Source organism: Hipposideros armiger, unplaced genomic scaffold (genome assembly GCF_001890085.2).
Source record: "Hipposideros armiger isolate ML-2016 unplaced genomic scaffold, ASM189008v1 scaffold_594, whole genome shotgun sequence".
NCBI classification, from domain to species: domain Eukaryota; kingdom Metazoa; phylum Chordata; class Mammalia; order Chiroptera; family Hipposideridae; genus Hipposideros; species Hipposideros armiger.
The window spans coordinates 533,595-555,105 of NW_017731944.1; the positions used below are offsets into that span (position 1 = coordinate 533,595).

The 21,511-nt window shown below is 39.0% G+C and overlaps 1 protein-coding gene across 1 annotated transcript in view; it reads left to right on the plus strand.

The window, feature by feature from the left end:
- Positions 1–1,547: 1,547 nt before the first annotated feature.
- BTC (betacellulin) overlaps positions 1,548–21,511 on the plus strand; it is a 41,346-nt gene continuing 21,382 nt past the window's right edge. The window contains exon 1 of the mRNA XM_019624581.1: positions 1,548–1,994. Within this exon, the coding sequence (XP_019480126.1) occupies positions 1,931–1,994 (64 nt within the window). The 5' untranslated portion in view covers positions 1,548–1,930. The remainder of the gene's footprint in view (positions 1,995–21,511) is intronic.

A 21,511-nucleotide genomic window follows, 5' to 3' on the forward strand; every position in this document is an offset into this window, starting at 1 on the left:
GAAGGAAGGAAGGAAGGAAGGAAGGAAGGAAGGAAGGAAGGAAGGAAGGAAGGAAGGAAGGAAGGAAGGAGGGAAGTTAATTGCTTGACTTCAAAAAGATTGGACCTCCAGTGTCAGGAAATTTGGAAGGCATATTCTCCAGAGTACTTATCTTACTTTTGGTAGCAAATAAAGCCCTTAGGGAAGGTTATTAATTTTCTGGCCTATTTAGGATATTAAATTATACTAGCTCATACTCTAGTGACCTGAAAAAGTTAATTTACCATTTGAATGGCATGAATGATGAATACTTACTCCAAGTCCTGGCACTTTACAAAAGTACATAAAGATGTAGTACATTTTGCTTAGGTGTGCTTTATTTCTTACCAGTATCAATAGAAAAGGAAAGTAAACTAGCAATATTCTGTTAGAGATACCAGGACTGCTGCTGGCTGGGGCATCATCTCAGAGTGAAAGATGCCATAACATAGGGCCCTGATCAGTAAAGAAGAGGGAGGGGGAGAGGGAGGTGGTGCCCAATCCTTGGCTTCCGTGCCCCTCCCCCTTTTATCTGGATACAGCCATGGTCTATCCCCAAAACTTGGTTTTCTCTAAACCCCGTGCCAGTCCTCTCTATCTGTCATGTGGTGGCTAGCACAGGATTGTGAAAATTAACAGCTGGTTTTTAGTCCTCTGGATACATCAGTTGTTTGGAGCGTTAAAATGATGAGGATTGATTTTGAAATGAAATGTCACTTGCGGAAGAAAAGTGCATAATGATTTGTTTATTTTAAATAATGGGGAGGAAGGGGCAGACATCTGAACTGCCTTTTATATGTAAATGAATGTTTATGGGATTTTTGGATGCTATAAAAATATAACTTCTGTTCTGAGGATGCTTGATTCCACATACTGATCTTGAAAAAGGAACATAGATCAGGCTGCAAAACAGCCGTGCCCTTTAGTTTTTTTGGAGGCAATCACAAGTATATTAATCACTTAAGGTAACAATGGATGCTGCTTTTTGTCCTTGAAAGCTACTAGGATGCCATTGTGTTCCAGAAAGTGCTTGGTGCAGAGCCATCAGATACCATCTCTCCCTCAGAGGAGGTGCGATGAAGTTGAGACAGCACTTGGGAAGCCACAGGCAGAAAAGCATTCTCCTTATTGTTACAGATCCAGTAGAGTAAATGAATTAAATAAATAACTGAAAACAATGAATACACGAGTAAATGGGTAAATAAAAATACAAATGAAATTTTTGAAGTAACTCTTGGTGAGCCCAAACTCCCGCATATCCAACAAATATCTGCAAATGAAAAACTTGTAAATTGTCAAATGCCTGAGGTTAACCACAGTGAATGTGGGCTCGGCTTCCTCCAAGGGAGGTTAGAATTCCAGGGCCCGCTTGGGTCTCTGGTTCTCCTTTAGCGAGTTTCTGGAGTTTTAGCAGGCTTTCTTCTCCGCGCTGCCTTGCAGGCCCTGTGTGTCGCAAACCTGACACCTCTGCAGTGCATTCCTTCTCTTCTCCCTGCCTCCCTGTTTACTCCCTAAGGCGGAGTGACACTAACAGTCAGGTGCGACCCAGCAGGTGGAGTGGCTGGGTGGACCCTAGGGCAACCCCAATATGAACTTTACTGTGGGTGTGGGTGGGAACAACCTGGAGACTACCACCACCAAGTCCTGCGCCTGGCTGGTGGGGTGTGTGCAGAAAGAGCGAGAATAAATAGGAGGTTCCCTCCTCCCAGCTACACTCACGGAGCCGGCGGCCGCCGCCCTGGGTGTTTGCCTGCCCTGTAGACGGGGTTCCAGCCTGAGAAGTAGTTTCGTTTCCTGCTGGCTGCGGGATTAGTATCCAGGCACCCCCTCGGACGCCCGAGGCCTGGAAAAGGGGCGCAGGAGGAGACGGGAGACTCGTCTAGGGGCTGCCCGGCCCCGCAGCGCGGGGTTGATGGAACGGACCGCCCCGGGCAGCGGCGCCAGCTCCCAGCCATTGCTCCTGGCCTTCGCCCTGGGTAAGTGGCCGCGCTGGGCATTGGAGACCCAGGAGGAAAGTCGGGGTGGAGTCGCAAGGAAGGTGAACCCTGATCTGTTCTTGCGTCTGGACCCGAGGGCACACTGGGGCTGACAGGGTTGGGTCGGAGAACTTGGACGCCTGGGAGAGCGAGAGGTTAAGGGTCGGCCAACTGGGCACCTGTTGGGGCTGTCCCTGGGCGCGTCGGGAGGCCCGAGGGCGGAAGGAATCCCGGAGACCCTGCTGCTGGTGCTGCAAACGTGGGCACAGGGCGTAGGACCGGGTGCGTTGGACTGGGGGCCCCTCCAAGCTTGGAGGCACCCGTGGGGGTGCTGTGTCCCAGAGTGCATAGGAAGGAAATTCACCAAAGGAGGAGTATGAGAGACTGGACCCAGCTGGCTATCCCTGGAGGAATTGGAAAGGGAACTCCCTGGCTTAAAATGTAAGCGGGCAGCACCCAGCAAGGTGGGGGGCCATTTGCTTGGTGTGTGTGTGTTCCCTGGAAAGTCAGAGGAGCTGGCCATAGCCTGGGAAGGAATTATTACACCTATTTCTCGCTGGGGCCATTGGGAGGAGCTGGAGGAGAAAAGAAGACAAATTCTGAGACTCCAGCCTCCTGGCTGATAGGGAAGAGAAGGAAAGGGAAATGACATGTTTCATTTAGGGCACCATCCATGAGACACATAGATGCCTTACTTGGAATACAGCCATGTGCCCCTTAACGAGGGGATGCGTTCTGAGAAATGCCACCTTAGGCGATTTGCTCATTGTGCGAACATCTTAGAGTGCACTTACACAAACCCAGCTGGTATAGCCCACTACACACCCAGGCCATATGGCATAACTTATTGCTCCTAGGCTACAAGTCTGTACAGCATGTTACTGTGTAAAACAACACGAGATTACATCAAGCACAAGAGACGTGGTAAACACAAGATGTATGAAGCAGCTGCCTGGGTAACATGGCATACTGGTTTACAGCAAACTTTTTCACTTAATAAGTAGAAAAAGTACACTCTAAAACGAAGATTAAAAGTATAGTAAATACTAAGCTAGTAGCATAGTCGCTTAGTATCATTATCAATATTATGTACTGTACATAACTGTATGTGTGATATTTTTGTAAGACTGGCAGCGCAGTAGGCTTGTTTACACCAGCATCTGTATATTATTTTCTGTTTTAAAGAGCAATTGGGCTGGGGGGGGGCTTTTCTTCACTTTGAAGGTTTAATCTGGTTTGTTAAGTTAAGGACCATTAGATGTGGTCACCTGGCGTAAGAAAAGAGTGGCTGATGGGAGGAGTAGCAGGATGCTGGACCCCACTAGAGGCTGTCCTAACCACGGTGGGTGTCAGCGCTGGCAGAGAGGGAGAGCTGGGGAAGTCTACACAGCTGGAAGCAAGCTCCCCTCACCCTCCAGTGTGGTAAGGTAGCAGGAAAATCCTGCTACTTCAAGGCGTCCCCTCTGCATCATGGTCGTTTTGAGGAGGGTGAAGGGAAGGGAAGCGAGCAGTATTTTGTAGTCTTAGCTGGGCTGGGCTTGGGGTATTAATGTGGGAGCGTCTTCACAGCTGAAATGCCTACAGCTTAAAGCCTGGATAGGGCTGGGATTTCCTTTATGGAGGGAAAAGAAATGGAATCTAAACGGAAACTTTTAATTGGCTTGTGTCCTTGGAATCAGAGAGATGGTTAAAAAGGTATCATGATCTTGTTTGGAAGTGGATCAGATTTAGAACCACGGTTAGAGAGAAGGGAATGATGTGACAAATCCTGAAGCGCTAGAAGTCAGGAACAATTTAGTGGTAGAGTGATATGGCACTTAAAGAGCAGTGGGTCTGAGAATTAGGCCCAGAAACTGTACTGACGCTTTGCCAGTACTGGACGAAGGTAGCATTCTCTCCCTCCACTTTGTCTGGACTGTCCAACTCTCAAATTATTTACTGAGAGTCTGCTAAAGTCAGCAAGATGCTGGAGTACAGGGAATAGGGGTGGGATGAGGGCTCAAGAAATTCCTAAAGACATAATTTCTAAAACATGATTCCTGCCCTAAGAGATGTTATGTTGAATTTGGGAATGCTATAACAGCTATGCCATGCTAACAGCTATGACAGAACTAGAGAAAAAGTCATGAAACCAGGGAAGGGAGTGCTATCTCCTACCTAAGCTTCCACAGTGAGGGATGGAGAAGTTGGGAACAGCTGCATGGAGGACGAGAGTGGGTGCCTTGAAGCTTGGGTAGGATTTGAAATAGTAGGGAAGACAGACCAATGATAGGAAAGGGGAAAAGCATTTAGTGAAGTGTTGGTGGTGGAAATAAGACTGCTTTACTGGAGAGACAGGTAGTCAGCCTGCCAGAAAGTAGAATTTATGAGAGGCAGAGAGATTATGAAGAGCCAAAAAAGCCACATTAAAATATTTGGACACAAATCAATAAACAGTGAAACACACATCATCAAAGGTCTTGAATACAGGAGTGATATGACGCAAACAAGGATTTAAGGAGACAACCCTGGCAGGGGGGAGCGCAGTGTAGGAGGAGAGTAGGGCAGCTATGAACCAGACGACCTGACTGTCCCATAGGTGTGATCCAGGTGTGAGCTAGTCCAGGCCTCGATTAGGGTGATGTGCCAGCAGAAGTGTTATGGTAGAAACAATTATGGCAGGTTGATGGACATTCCCCCTTTACTATCACACAGTGCTTTATTTTTTTTTCTCAAAACCTTTCAAAAGGCAGGAATGAAAACAACAAAAAACTCTAAATCTAGTACTATTGTATACTCAGGGTAGCCTAGCTGTACAACTGCCCTGTTGAATGTTTGACTTAGGGAGTTGAATCCAGTTTAGATCCCCTAAAAGCTCCACTCCTTGCAAAATGCAATTTGTTGACATTAATGTTTCCATAAAATGGTCTTCTTTCTTTCATGTACACTTCACTTTTAAGTCTCGTTCCTAATATGTCACATGTTATTTTACTTAGTTTTTGAAAGGAATGTGAGCAATGTGCTGTGTGATCCGCTAGTGTGTGTGTGTGTGTGTGTGTGTGTGTGTGTGTGTGTGTGTGTGTCACAGTGAAAAGTGCCTTGAAAATTGGCACTAAGCAGACATGAGACCTGATTCTGACTGTGCACTCCAGAACCCTGAGATACCTGGAAGTTATAGCTTTCTGGGAACTGTTTTTCTCATTTGGGTTGCTTTAGATGGGGTTGCTTTAGATGAAACAAAGATTCTCACCACTTGACACTGTACTGATCTTTAACCAACATTTCTATTGCAAAATTTAAGAGAAAGTCTTTTTACAATAGTATTTAACTTCCATTTGTTTTGTAATGGGATCTTTGTTTCACGCAAACTTTTTCATCACAGAGAGAATCATGAATGCTTGATTCTTTAAGAAATGTGGTAAAGGTGCAATAACTGTTTAAAGTGTTTTTTTTTTAATCTTAAAGAAATTGGATCATTCTCTGTAATTCTGGTTTATTTGCTTATTTGTTTTTAGTTTCTCCCTCTCATCCAGTTGCTATATAACACTAAAGCTAAAATTATAACCAGTGAAAAAAGGAAAATGAGTGAGTTTTAAGGTAAAAAATATGTTCTTCTTATTAAAATCTAGAACATCAATATTTGTAAGTTGGTTCTAAGTTCTGCTTAAAAACATGAATTCATTCAGGAAATAATATCTAGTTCTCAAGTTTCAAAGTAGGTGGTGGCAGCAGGTAAAATTCCCATTGTACACATGAAGTAATGGAAGCCCCAAACCCTGAAAGATTTGCCTCTTCGGATGTAATTTTGGCTCAGAAGAGTATTGGGAGTTTTTTTTTTTTTTTCCTCTTCAAAAACCTTAGATTTCACAGGCCACACTTGCATATTCCAACAACTGTTACAAATCAGTTTTTACTACTGCTCCACTCTCAGTTGTGTGGAAATTCCCAAATAATTCTGGAAGACCCCCATACTGCAGGCACACTTTGGAGTACCCACTCAAGGGGCCCTGCTGATGCTTGGCCTTCGCATGTCTGTGCCCAAATTGAAGATGCAGAGGACAGAGAGGACTTACCGTATTTCTCCATGTATAAGATGCACCCTTTTTCGAAAAATTTGGGGTCTAAAAACTGGGTGCATCTTATACAGTGGTTGTAGATTTTTTTACTTGCATTTCTTGCTTTTTTCACACTTGTTTTTGTGCTCATTGTTGTGGATTTTTTTTTACTTGCATTTCTGCTTTTTCGCACTTGTTGTCTTTGCACTCATTGTTTCGCACTTGTTACCGGTACATTAGGTTACATTTTGCCACATTCTGCCCAGAAATGGCTCAGAAAAGATTTTCATACAGTGCTGAATTCAAGTTAAAAGTGGCAAAAGTTTGCCAGTTTGCAAAAGTGAATGGAAATCATGCTGCTGAATGTAAGTTTGGTCCTCCTCCACCTGAGAAAACAATCCAAGACTGGCTACGGGAAGAAGAAACCCTACCGAAAACACCACAGCAGAAGGCCATGAGAGGCAATATATGAAGACAGTGATTCGTCATCAGACACAGATGAGGACAAGCTAATGGTTGGGAGTTTTGACAGTGATGAGGAGTTGTATGAGTTTTATGATGAATAAAACTTGAGTTCAATAACTTTAGGTAATACTTTTTTTTTTTCAAATTTCGGGCCCCAAAATTAAGGTGTGTCTTATACATGGGAGCATCTTATACATGGGGAAATACAGTATGTCTGCCCCAGGGGCCCAAGCCTCTGGCACTGCCTCATGTCTGTGGAGACTGACCACTCCAGTCCTGCTGTGCTCCTTATGTCCACAGAAAGCCTAGTGGGAAAAACTAATCTTGGTTTTTCTCACCCTTTTATTATAGTCATCTCAAGTCAGGACATAGACATGAATGTCACCAGGAGGCTGGTCCAGGGGATTGTGAGAGGACAGACACCAAGCTCTACCCCGTGTCACCCCTCTGATCCATGAACCATGCATGCTTGTAAGTGTCTCGATTAGGATCAGTGTCTTCCCAGGAGAGTGCAAACAAGCCAGCATATGGGCTACATGCAGTTTAGGCTTAAGTCATGGTCATGACACACTTCCAACACTTCTCTGACAGAGCCCTGGATCCACAAAGAATCCATGGTCCAGTTGGTCAGGAGGCTCCAAAGTACAATAAGAGGAAAACAATCTGATTTAAATGGGTATGCTTTGTACTGCTAATGACTGCTGGTTTTCCCAGGCATATTTGTATCTTAAAAAAGGGATCTTGGTGGCTCAAATGAATTTCTAATTGCTAGAATTCAAAGAAATAAGGAGAGAATTTTTTAAATGGTTGAGGAGAGATGGGGTATTTAATCTTAATTTACATCAATTAGATAATAACCTACTTTGATTATCAGCAAGGCTAAATCAAATAGCCATGAAATACTTATATTCATTCTTTGCATTTTTTGAGGCTATGCGGTATATTATTTACCTGACCTATAGACTAGAAGCATTAATTCCAAAACAGTGACAAAAAGTATAACAATGTTTGTGTTCAGCCTTCTTATTTAAAAGTGCCTGAGTTGGTTGTATAACAGGCTGAGTTACTAATACGACATTTCCCTCTTTGCAAAATCATGGTTTTATTAATTCATTTAGCCTTGCTTAATAATGTCATGTCAGAGGGCCTCTTTCTTGGAAGTACAATACTAATGGATAATGAATGGGTGGCTATTGTGGTATTTTTCAATATGGAAATATTACAGATCATGCAGTGGTTTAAATACTGGTTTTACTGTGCAGAGTAGATCAGAAAAAGAGACACGAATATAATAACAGATAAGTAAAGAGAAAGTTGTTGTTAACTAGCCCAGAAAGTCTGAACCAGGTAATGAAGAAAAAGGAATAAATTCAATAAATGTTTCCAAGCGAGAATTTATAGGATATAATGACAAGTTCTCTGTAGGTAAGGAAGGGGAAAGAAGTAAAGCTGTCCCTAAGGCTGCTAAACTGAGAGAGAAAACGAATTTATAGTATCATATGTGAATGAGAGCTGCTTTTCCTGTGGGTGTGGAACTGTTAGGGAGACATTCAAATGTCCTACGAACATTAGGAAACATAGACGTTGACTTCAAATTAGAGCAATGGGACCCAAACCTGATTGTTCTCCTGAGGAATGTAAAAAGTACAGGTTATTGGGCCTCTCCTCAGACCTACTAGAATCTGCTTAGCATGTTTCTATGAATCTAACTGTTTAAAGACTTTCCAAGAGAAGAAAAACTTTCCTTACAGAGCAATTGCAAATAATATATGTAGATATTGCCTCTCTAGGAGGTGGAGCTGAAATTCTTGTCTCCTTTGAATATAAGTTAGATGTAATGACTTGCTTCCAAAGAGTAAAGCATGAAAGGAAAACAAATAGTAACTTTACAGGGTAAAAATCTGGCAAACAGTACCTTAACCAGGTGCTCAGCGTTGACATCACCAATGATATCGTGTAGATATCATGTACCTCTCATATGTGATGAGAGAAACTCTAAAAACCCCCAAATCCTGATCCAATCATTGTAAAAACATGAGAAAAACCCAAAGGGGATTCTATGCTACAAAACACCTGACCAGTACTCATTAAAATTGTTAATGAGGTCATAGAAAAGAAGAAAAGGCTGAGAACCTGTCACAGACTGGAGGACATGAAGAATCTTGACAGAGAAAAAGGACATTCATGGAAAAGTGGTGAAATCAGAATCAAGTCTTGAGTTTAGTCGATAGTAATGCATCAATGTGGATTCTTAGTTTTGATAAACGTACCTCTGTAATGTAAGATGGTCACGTTAGAGGAAACGGAAGTAGATGAGTAGTATATGGGAATGCTCTGTACTTTGCAACTTTTCTCTACAGGTATCCCTCGCTTTTTAAAAGTTTGTTTTATGCTACTTCAATTTTATGAAAGATCTACATTAGTACCTGTTTTTGCTAAGTGAAAAAAAATCTGAAGAGGATTTGAGCTTTTGTGAAAAAAGATAAAAAGCAAAAATAGCGTTCAGTGTTTGTTTTGCAGCAGCTGTTATAGAGACAGTGTGCACTCTGACAAGTGAGTGACACCAAATTCCTTCCCCAGCAGCTACACTCAGCATCTCAGCATCAACCTGCCATAGCTTTGAACTGTGTCTGTGAGCATCTGTGCTTTATCTCGATTTATTTTGCACATCTGTTAGCAAGATGTGTTCTAAAATAATTGCTTCTCACTTTATGCCATTTCAGCTTATGAAAAGTTTCATAGGAATAGTCTACTTTTGGATAGTGGAGAAAACCTATATTACAAGATAAAGGTTATTATTTTTTAAAAAGTCTCTACGGGAGATTCTAATGACTAGCCAGTTTGGACAATCACCTAGTTAGAAAACAGAGCTGAAACTATAGATGAATAATTTAGCCAATTATAATTTCAGGATCTAGCACATGAGAAATCCTCATTAAATATTTGTTCAGATACTGAGTCTGTAAGTATTTTGTGAGATTGAATAACATTATAAAAAATGAGACAAAAGCAAAATTACAGAGACAGAAAATAGAAAGATGGCTGCCAGGGACCAGGAGAGGAGCGATTGGGGAGTTATTATTTAGTAGGCATAGAGATTCAGTTTGCAAGCTGAAAATAGTTCTGGAATGGACGGTAGTAATGGTTGTACAACTTAAAACCGCTGAACTGTGCATTTAAAAATGGTTAAATTAGGAAATTTTATGTGTGTATTTTACTACCATAAAAAATTGGGAAAAAAATAGGGGGAACGTAGAGTAGTGTTGATGGCACCCATGTTTATAGTGAGGGAGTCAGAAATAGAGCTGGCAGAGTTGACAGAAAAGGGAAGGATGATTCTGGTGGATTGTAGATGGAAGCTTTGGGAAGGTCAACAGTATCAAATACTGTGGAGACAGAGGAGGCTGAGGCTCAAGAAAAGGCCACTGGTGAGTGAGCTATGAGGATGGTTTTGAAAGAAACCACACACACACACACACACACACACACACACACACACACACACACGACTGGGAAGATAAGAGTTGGAGAGGTGAGTAGAAAAGAGAAAGTTGTGGTTTATGAGAGCCAACTTCAAATAGTTGAAAAGTTGTCTCAACAAAGGTTTTCCCATATTTAGTTCAGAGGGCACAACTTGAATTAATACATTCCAGGAAGTCAGGTCTCACCTTAATTTAGGAGGAATTTTTTTCTAAGCAGAGCTTTGAAAAATGGAATCAGCTGCCTTGGGATGTGGTGAGCTTCCCACACTTGGGTATGTTTGTGGTCTGGATGGCACTTACAGGGAGTTGTGTAGAGGTGATTCCTAGGTGAGGTAGGAAGTGGACCAAATGACTACCTAGCATTTTTGTGTCTCTAAGAACTCAGGATGATGTTACCACACTTTGGGAATGGTAGGGAGGTAGAGTTTTGGAGCTTGGTAGGTAGAATTTCAAACTAAGAAATTGTCAGTAGATTTCTCTGGGAAAGAAAAGAGGCAGGGCACTGGGAAACCAATGGTGAAGAATTTTTTTAAAAAGAAAAGGAAAATTACTTAAGTTTTTCCCCTCAAAACTGGAAACAGTGATCACACCTTCTCGCCTTGGGATACCCATCCTATGCCCCAGGCTCAGATTCTGCCTTAAAGACTCTGCATTCTTTATATTTTTACCATCTATTAGGATAATAATTATGAATTGGGATCCAGTTGTAAAGGGAAAAATCCCCAGCATAACTATAATTGATAAATTATATTGACAAAATCTTTAAATATTTCAGAAGACACATTTCTAACATTGCCATCATATGACAGAAAACATCTGTGAAAAAATTCTCTATTTTTATATTATCCTTTGATAGAGGGTAAAAAGAATGACTGGAAGTTTGATTTAGATGTGAGATAAAACTACACATAAGAACAAAAATCTATAATTGTCATTTGCCTTGGCAGAAGCAAAACAAAGGAAATGCACCCCATTCTTTCTTACCGATTTCTATCCAAGAGCGTTCGCCACTGTTAAATACTTGTTGAGTGGCTTTCTAGACTAGTCAGATTCTTTATTGGGAATCTGTCTTTCAGGATGTGGTGAACAGACATTGCAAAGCTTCAACTATTTCTTAATGAGTCTTATTTTCATAGGTCACACAAGGGAATCATTTGAATTATTTCAGTCATACCATGCATATCAAGAAGGCCTTTGTTTGTTAATTCTTTGTATAATTCTTCATGCCAGCTGGACAGCTTGACTCATTGTCTTTCAAACACACCGAGCTCATTTCTGTGTTACTGCCCTTGGTCCCATTTAGTTCCCAACTTCTGTGAAACTTTCCCCTATGATCTCTTCACTTAACACATTGCCTCTCGTTAGAATTTCAGTAGAATTTATTTTCTGTATACTTGGCACTTAAAATATACTGCCTGATATTTATTTGTGTGTTTATATATCTTGTCTCTGCAAATGGTTTTTATCAATAAAGATAATGATGGATTAATGTTAAGTTGCGTTGGCTTACCCTAACTCATTTTAAGGGCCTAAATTCTGGGTTTTCTTTCAGGTTGAGAAGCAGCTGCTCCAAAATGCTATGTTCTTTTCTTTACTATTACTAAAGTCTGATGACTGTTTGCTCATGGATCAAAGGCTGTGTTATCACTCGATCCAGAGGCCAACTCCACTATTCCTCCTCACTTTGCGCTCAGATAATCCTCCCTGATAATAAATTGTTCTTTTTCCTTGATTACTTTTGCCTCCTCTCTTTGAACTATTATGGAAATTCAGTGAGTCTTGAGGTTTTCATTTAAAGTGTTACAATGTCTGACTGTCTGATCTGGTCTTATCATAAAGGAATGGGAATCAAAAAGTCAAGTTTTGACAACTGATGGTTTCTAAATAGCTAGCTATAGGTTATTATGTGGTCCCATTCGATTTAGTCATTGTCACAGATTAAATAACGATCATGGTGGGGGAAAAAAAAGGTTGATTTACTGGTAAAAAGTATTGTGCTGTTGACAGCTTTCAGATATATGAGTTAGTTTATGTGTGACAGGTTGTTAAATTACTTCCTTCTCTAGGCTTTAAAAATATAAATTTGTGGAGTACTTTTATGAGCTAAGAAAAAATGTTATCCATCATTCTTAGTCTTTCCTAAACAGCAAGATATTGTTTCTGCCATTTGGAATATAATATTACGTTGGTGGAGAAAGGAGTTCATATTTTACTTTCCTAATTTTGACTGGACATAAACTATTTGTGAAGACCTTCTGCTTGTTTCTCTGCCTTTGCCTCTGAAGCCTGTCTTTCAGTTTTGTAGAACAGGCAGCTCTCCAGGAAATCTGAGAGACCTTGGAAAAATCCCTCCTTGTCCTGGAACATAGCTCTCCATGAGATGTCCTGATGCCCCAAATCCTCACTGTAATGGGATGCAAACGTTGTGCTCCTCTTAAAACCCCTTAAACTACCTCCTTTGTCTCTTGCTCATCTCCCCACCCATACCAGGTCACCCATCTTTTTGGACTTGGATACTACATTATGTCCCAGGGCATGAGTTCTGGCCTCTCCCTCACCAAGGGACCAAAGAAGGAGGGAGTTAGCACCCTGTGGGGGGCATTTTGTCCAATCGAAAATGGGTGATGAAAATGACTGGAACAAATTCCTCCTTCATTCCTTTTCCAAGGACTCATTCTAGATGCTGCTCTTTTTTGAACACTTTACATAGCCCCTGTATGAGTGAACATGTCTGAGCAAATTTCTGTCTCTGTGGCTCACTTTGGAGCTGCACCTAGCATGATGGGTACACACATTGCATTGTTGTGTCTCCTTCTAGTCTTCTTTTCTGTTTTTCTTTTCTCATGGCCCAAATAAAGTGACAACCCCTTAATCTGTATCTCGAGCTCTGCTTTCTAGAAGACCCAGGTTGGGACACTTGATTCTAGTATATTCTTTTGAGTTAAGCAATTTCTCTCCTCGCAGATCTGCTTTGAAATCAAGTACATTTAAAAGGGAAATATACTGAAGAATTATGTTCTTTTTGGGGGAATGTTGTACAAGGATACTAGTTTATAGGAGGGAAAAAGACAGCAACAAAATAAAAAGACAAAAAGAGTCAACAAAAAAGGATGGAGAAGAACACCAATGTCAAACTTCACCTTATTTCACAGTTTTTGTTTCAGCCAATTACAAGCCCAATGATAAACATCATTGCCACTCCCTAATATTTTTTCAACTCCATGTTAGATGTGATCTCTTTTTGGACTTGGAAAATGCTCTGTGTATAGGATGCATACTCAAGGTTCTGATTTTATTCTTGACAATAAAGATACACTGGGAAAATTACCCCCAGATGCTAATAGTTTTTACTTTGAATGTTGATTTAAACTTTAAAAACTTTATTAATTTTTTGTTTCAAAACTAGAGATGATTTATAATCTACTTGGTTTTCAAATAGTACATGTAAGATATGACTTTATCTACTACATTTGTGTCACTGAATCACTTAACCAACCGGGTGAATCAGTAACCCAGTTTGACATAAATAATATGCTGAGTCACTGGCAGAACTGTACTGAGAATACAAAGAACCATACATGTAGATGATGCCATATTTCTGTTAATTAGTTAAGGCACATTCACTTTAAAACTCTTTTAAAAACATTGGAAAGAAACAGCATGTGGAAAGACTAACATACAGTTTTGCCTCACTAAGTACATACATATAATAAGCACACTTGTAGACATGTAGTATGTAGTGTATATATATATATATATATATATATATGTGTGTGTGTGTGTGTGTGTGTGTGTGTGTTTATCTTTTGTAATTTATTTCATAAACATATTTTATACACAAGTCAAATCAAATCATAAATGTAGAAATTTGTCAATATCCATCTATGAGCATGAGAATCTATCTATTCTATCAGAGTAATTAGAATTCTTGTTTTACTTCAGGCCTTGCCTAGCTGCTATTTTGTTGAGTGACTTACCCTGTTGCAAGGCATTACCCAGGTTAATAATTCATAACTTACTTATTTTATTTCTTTAAACACACAGCTAAATCTTTACCACATAAGGTATATTTTGCAGGCCTCAGTTTATGGACAGGGACCCTGAAGTTCAATGTTGAGTAATTTAATCATAATCACAAAGCTAGTGATTAAAAGGTACATCCAGGATTCAAATCCCGCTCCAATTGTCTCCAAACCTATCCTTTACCCACTAACCTATACTGCTTCCCTCTAAAATAAATGAAATTTCAGAGATTTGACTGTGAAATTTCTGCTTATATTCATAGCTTAATAAATTTTCCTTTGATTTACAGTTGTATTTTCTAATAGGAGATGAAGTGAGGTTCAGATCCTAAAATAAGATTGATATGGTATCATAAGAAATTACTGAGTTCAGTAGACACAAGTAGATGTTAGATATCTAAAAAGATATCCTAAATCATCAGAATATAGATGAATGGACATTTTGTGATAATGTTATATTTATTTTTAAAATATAAAATGCACTTGGCTCTAAAAATGGAAAATTGAGCTCAGAGATGAGGCAAGTACAACGTACATAACTGTTTAGGTTGGTCACATTTGATCTTTTTAAATAGTTGACTCAGCTGGTGTACGACTTACCTCAGCATCAGCAGTAACTTTGAGACAGTGGGTCATGCTCCTTGTCATGTGTCTCTTTCAATGCTTGTATTGTTCCCAATGATCTCATTTCCCATGCTAGCTGACAGCGATAATACTTTTAATACATTCCATAATTTTTAATTTGGGAATCTCAGAGTGCATAAACGTAAATGGAACTATGACTTACTAAAGCAGAAATGGGTTGCTTTTCTTTTTTGTCTTTAATTTTATGTGTGATGTTGATGTTTAAAAACTAGCCCTGGAAATAAGGACTCAATTTTCAATCACTTAGGAAACACAGCTCATCTAACATTATTTTGTTTTATTTTGTTTTTATTGCTTTAATGCACCTGAGAAACTCTTCAGGTCATGTGAAGCAGGAGGTATGGTTGAATGAAAGAATAAGAAATCAAAAAATTGTGAAATATTTGAACGATAGGTGAAATTTAACACAATAACATTTAAAAGGGCCAAGTGTAAAGTCTCTTTTTTTAAGGTAAAAAATAAAAGTGAAACAAAACAGAATGACAAAAAGCAATAAATAAACCCATCAATACATTGCTTCCCAGTAGTACATAAGATTTAGAAACTTTATTTTATTGTAAGCAGAATAAAAGCCCAGTATTTAATGGGACAACCAAAAGAAGCCGGTATGCTCTATGACTGCATTACCAGGAATATGGTGCCCACAATGTGGAGGCTAAGAGCCTCACTCTATTCTGTCTTTTCCAGACCATGTGAAATGGCACTTTATTTTGACCCTGCATATAGGGAACAATGACAATGCTTGTGAGAGTCTTGAGGATGTCAAATAAAATATAGTTGAAAGAACCAGGATGTTTAGCCTGAAGAAGAGATTTTTTTTCAGGAAAACTTGATGGCTGGCTTCAAATATATGATAATCGATCATGCAAAAGAGATATTAAACTTATTTTAGGTGATTCTAATGAGCAGAGTACAATTACAGAAAGGCAAAAACCAGCTCAACAACAAGAAGCATTTGTAGAGCTTTAGAAATAGGTGCTTAATAATTTTTTGAATGAATGAATGACTGATTGAAAGAATGGATGAATAGTCTCACTGAAACTGGATGCTTTAAAAGAGAATGAATTCTCTATACTGAAATTTTAAAGATGGGATTGATAACTTCTCCTAAGGGATGATTTTAGGGGACTTGAGAGTTGAAAGGTAAGAAATTTTAATACCTCTAAGTTTCTTGCTGATTCTGAAATATATGAGTCGTGACCCTTTTGAATAAAAGTCTTATTATGTTTTCCATATCTAAGTGCCATATTTTCTTTGATTTTTCTCTAAAATACAATCCATACTTTCTCTGCTAAAGATAATGATTTTTGCCTTTCTGTCATGTGAAGATGCAAGAGAACATGACAGTCCACAAGCCAGAAGAGGGCTCTCAGCTAAACCAGGCCATGCTGGCACCCTAATCTAAGACTTCCAGGCTCCAGAACTGTGAGAAATAAATTTCATTTTTATAAGTCAAATAATAATAATAATTAGTATTATTAGTAATAACAATTATTATTATTATTATGACAATGTATTTTTAAATTTTTTACTATATTTTTTCATTTGCTTTTCATGAACGATTATGGGATGGGCAGGGGACCTATTATCCTAATTTTTCTTGAGGAAAAGTTCAGAATAGTTTGTTAATTAACTCAAGGCCACATAGTGAATTAATGACTGAGTCTGGTGATTTTTCCACAATCTAATGGTACTTTCCCTAAGACATTTTTTTAGGAAGGCAACATTTGAACCTTTGAGCCTTTGCAATTGATTTAGATGAAAAGAACATATTCAAAATGAAAGCTACATATTGGATTAAAAAATATTAAAACAGGTTGGAGAGAATTACAGTGGTTTTCAACTAGAAAGATTTTCCTCCCTGGGGACATTTGGCAATGTCCGGAGACATTTTTTGACCATGACAACTCAGGAGTAAAGGGAGTAAGTGGGTGGTGGTGGGATACTACTGGCATTTAGAGGGTAAAAGACGGGGATACTATTAATCATCCTATGATGCACAGCCTCCTGCAACAAAGAATCATCCAGCCCAAAATATCAATAGTGTAAAACTGAGAAACCCACTGGGTGTTTCCCATTCATTAAACCAGAACTTGAATTTCCTTGAATGAGGTGAGATGTATAGAATATATAATACCTTTAAGCTTATTTTCTAAAGACTTTTCATTCATTTAAAATAAAATTATATTTGCCAGAATTACTAACTTTGACTGAAAAGGATTATACAGTAGCCCCCCTTATCTACAGTTTTATTTTCTGTAGTTTCAGCTACCCACAGTCAACCACAGTCCGAAAATATTAAATGGAAAATTCCAGAAAGAAGCAATTCATATATTTTAAATTGCATACCCTTCTGAGTAGCATGATGACATCTCGAGCCATCCTGCCCCATCTCGCCCAGGGAAGTGAATTCTCTTTTTATCCAGTGTGTCCACACTGTATAAGTTCCCTGCCCTTTAGCCACATTGGTTAACGGATCAACTGTCATGGTATCATAGTGCTTGTGTTCAAGTCACCCTTATTTTACTGAATACTGCCACATTCATGTAACTTTTATTGCAGTATATTGTTATAATTGTTCTACTTTATTAGTTGCTGTTGTTAATCTCTTACTGTGCCTAATTTATAAATTAAACTTTATTATAGTTATATATGTACAGGAGAAAACATAGTATATAGTGTTCGGGACTATCCACTGGGCATCCACTGGGAGTCTTGGGACTTATTTCCCACAGAGAAGTGGGACCTACTGTAATTGTAGAAGAGGCCCTGCCTTTCAGGCTAAGCTTTCCAACCTTTTCTGTCTTTATTGGTATTCATCCTTTGCCTCTCTCCAATACCTTTGGCTTCTTCCTGTCAATTTTCTCTCACATTTAAAACAAAACAACTTTCTTTTTTTCTGTTCATATTGACTAATCTTATCCTTCCTTATCTCAGTTCAACATCTTTGAAAAGTAATCAGTTGCAGTAATCTGCAACAATTTGCATACGCTCCATGCCTCTAATATTTCTCCAGCAAGATATTACTAGTCCTTTCTGCTTACAAATCCAGTGCTTGTGTTTCAGTTCTTATCTTCAGTTTTCCATCTTTTTTTTTTTATACTGTTGATCAAATTTTTCCAGAAAAACCCTTTCCTTACCTCTGTGACTGCTCCTTCTCAGTCACTTGAGGAGATTTCTCTTTCTGCTGCTCTGCCTTATTGGTATTCTCCAGGATTCTGTCCTTAATCAGCTTTCTCTTTCTACATGGCACTTTCTGAGTGACCCACTTCCATAGCATGAAATACAAGTTTATTTTCCATGACCCCCAAATAGAGAACCTGTAGCTTTGGCTTCCCTCTAGAGTTCTAGACCTAATATCCATGTATTGATAGTATTTCCTAGATAAGCCACAATCCATTTCAAATCTCAAAATGTTCATAGCTGAATTTCTCTCTCTATGCCTGTCTTAGCCATTTGGGGCTGCTATAACAAAATACCACAGACTGGGTGGTTTGTAAACAACAAACATTTATTTCTCATAGTTCTGGAGGCTGGGAAGTCCAAAATGAAGGCGCGGGCAGATTTAGTATCTGGCGAGGGCCTGCTTCTTGGGGTATAGAGACAGCCACCTATCTGTGTGCTCACATGGCAGAAGGGACAGGAAATCTCCAGGGACTCTTATAAGGGCACTGGTTGCATTCATGAAGGCTCTATGCTCCTGACCAAATCACCTCCCAAAGGCTCTCCTCCAAACATCACCACATTGGGATTTCGGTTTCAACAACAAAAAAATTCAGTCTGTAGCAATCCTCCACTTGTTTGTCTTTTTGTATACCTTATACCTGTGATTGGTACCACAACACAGCACGTCACTCAAGCCACAAACTCTGGAATTGTCCTAAGTTTCCTTTTTCCTCACTTCCCGTCCTATCCCCCTATCCTACCAGTAACTGAATCCTTTATATTTTACACTATAAGTATCTTTTGTATTTATTCCTTCTTTCCATACCCAGTGCCACCACCTTGGTTTAGATGTGTCTGAATCACCTGTATTGGTATTAAATAATCTTTTCAAAAAAAAAAAAAAAAAAAAAGGTATTTACTTGTACGTTGTTTCTCACTTAACTCTGTTTCATGGCCCCATTTTACCTGCACAACAGAATTCAAGCCAATTAACATGGCTCTTAGGACATGTGTTCCTTGCTTGCTGTCCAGCCTCCTCTTCCATCACAATCCCCACCCACCCTCCAGACAAGCTAGACAAGTTGTGTTACTCGTGCAGTGTCTTTGTGCAAGCTGTCCCTTTTGTTTAGAATGCCCTGATTAATTATAACTTTATGTTTTCTTTTCTTAAAAATGCTTTAATGTAATAAACACAGGTTTTTAAAAATCATATAGTGCTGAACGGTTTATCACAACAAATAGCGGATCATCACACTGTGCCTTCCAGCCTCTGTATCTCCCTTGAAGCAGCCGCTTTTGACTCTTTTAGATGTTTCTCCTGTATTCACCTCCGTCTTGCAAATAATTGGCTTGTAACGCTATTTCTTGACTTGTCAGGTTTAGGCTTTACCTAGTAAGTTTCTCTTCTCTCATAATTCCAGTATAATTACTGTGGGGGTGATGCTCAGAACATTTCAGAACTGGCACAGACCAGATATTGATTAATCACAACCAGTTTTCCCACATGGTGTATGTGGGCTAATTACTAATCCTGGTTTTATCACAATTTTTTGTTAAAATATCAGTAGTTACATTGTCATTACCATGTAAGTATTGTCCACTGCTGAAACAAATAATAAACTATGATTGTGTTACCTTGCTTTCACCATTTTAACTTTCTAGAAATTATTAATTGGTGCTTTAAAATAATCACTTATTCCTCACTAAAACCTTACCATAATCTTCATCATTTTCATGAAATCTTTGCTGTTGGGCCTAGCTGATTCTCTATCCTGTGTTACTCCCATGTTACTACCTCTATTGTTGTGCTTATTACACTGTACCTTAAAGATTTGTGTGTCTATCTTCATTACCAGAACATGAACTCCTTGAGGTCAGTGATAATATGTTATTTTTGAACCATCAGTCCCTTCCACCAGCTCAATCAAACACATACTGATTAATAAATACCTGTTGAATTGTGGATGGAACAGGAGTACCCTTTCTCTTTGAAGCAGCCTTGAGTATTGAGTAGATGGTTTTGTGAGCAATTCTCTGATTTCTGAGTCGTTTCATACAGATTACAAGCTGAAATGCCTGTCAGGGTCTGGAAATAAATGAGTGCAGCAAGCCTGATGGGGTCTGTGGCATTGAAAGGCATCACCTGCTAGTTAGCTCCAGCCAGCTGTTGCCATGAAGGCGTTTCAGACCTGTATTGCCAGGTCTTCTGCTTTTTCAATGGAAACAGGAAAATCCAGATTTAATATGCACTGCTCTGAGTTAATTTTTATATACTATGCAGACCAAGAAAATGGTTCTTCAGGCTGGATTTGGTTTATGGCCACCAGCTTATGATGTGAAGATAGTTGGGTGGGAGGAGAAAGAGTACACGCTGTCCCAGAGCCCTGTGCCCTGCGCCCTGTGCACGGGGTCTGGTTTACCCTTGGATGCTTTCTCCCCAGGGGCATCCCTTCACTAGCTGATACCAGCATGTGGAGCGAGCCTTAGCAGAGGAGAGCCTGGGCACAGCCCCAGCCTGCCAGAATGTTCGGAGGCTTAGGGGAGGAGGTCAGTGGAATCAGAGCTCCCTCTGTTAGGTGGAAGTGGAGAATGATGACTTAAATTATAAGTGATAATGGGAAGGATGGTGAGTAGATTAAAAACTGTGTATTTTATGCCCAGCCCTGTGCCCGTTCTTATACTACTTCATTTAATTTTTACAATAACCATGAAAAGGAGATATTGTCATTCCCAGTTTGCAGATACTGAATCTCTATGAGACTGAGAGTTGTTGTTTTCATTCCCACCTTTAGAACAGATTAACTCCAGAATTAAAGCTTTCTGATTCTGCCCGTAAAGAAAGCCCATGTAAGGGATTTTAAAAATGAATGAAACCTGTTTTAAGCTAAATTGATTAAAATTTTTCACTTGAAATTGATATTGGGAGTTTTAAATTTGAAGTTTGATTTCCTTGTAGATTAATTTATTCATTCTTTCAACATTTCATTGTGTTCTATGTTAGATACCAGGATTACAAAGATGAGTAATATAAAAGTCTTGTGCTTGAGAAGCCTTAAATGATTGCTTCTGGTTTGCTCTAAGTGTGAAAGGAGGGGCCTAGATGTTGGGATAAAAGATATAAAAAGTCTAAACTTTTGGTGACCAAGTTGCACTTTTTAAAAAATTTGAGTCACTTTTTATTTTTCTTGTTGGGAAAAACAAAACATGCTAGTGCCAAAACTAAAAAATGCAAATAAGGAATATTCCAAAAAGTCTTTTCCTAATCAGTGTAAGCAACTCTCTACTTACTTACCTACCTTTTTGACTATCTATATAATTTTTTTACACTTATCACACACACACGCAAACAAACACACACAGATCACACTACATTTCTATAGCCTGCTTCTCTTACTTAGGAATATAGCAAGTGTTGTATTAATGTTTGAAAAATCATTTTTATGACTGAATAACATTTTGTTACATGAAAATAGTTCCATATATTTAATAATTCTCTATTATTAGATATTTAGGTAATTTCTAGTTTTTATAACCCATGTCATATAGATCTAGAGAATTTTTCTAGCTAAATCTTTTTATGCATCTATTGTATTACTTTAGGCAAAATTACTAGATATGAAATAATTGGATTTAAGCATTTGTACATTTTTTTTAGTTTTTTGTTTACAGCACATACAATGCTAAATTGTCCTCTAAAAAGTAGT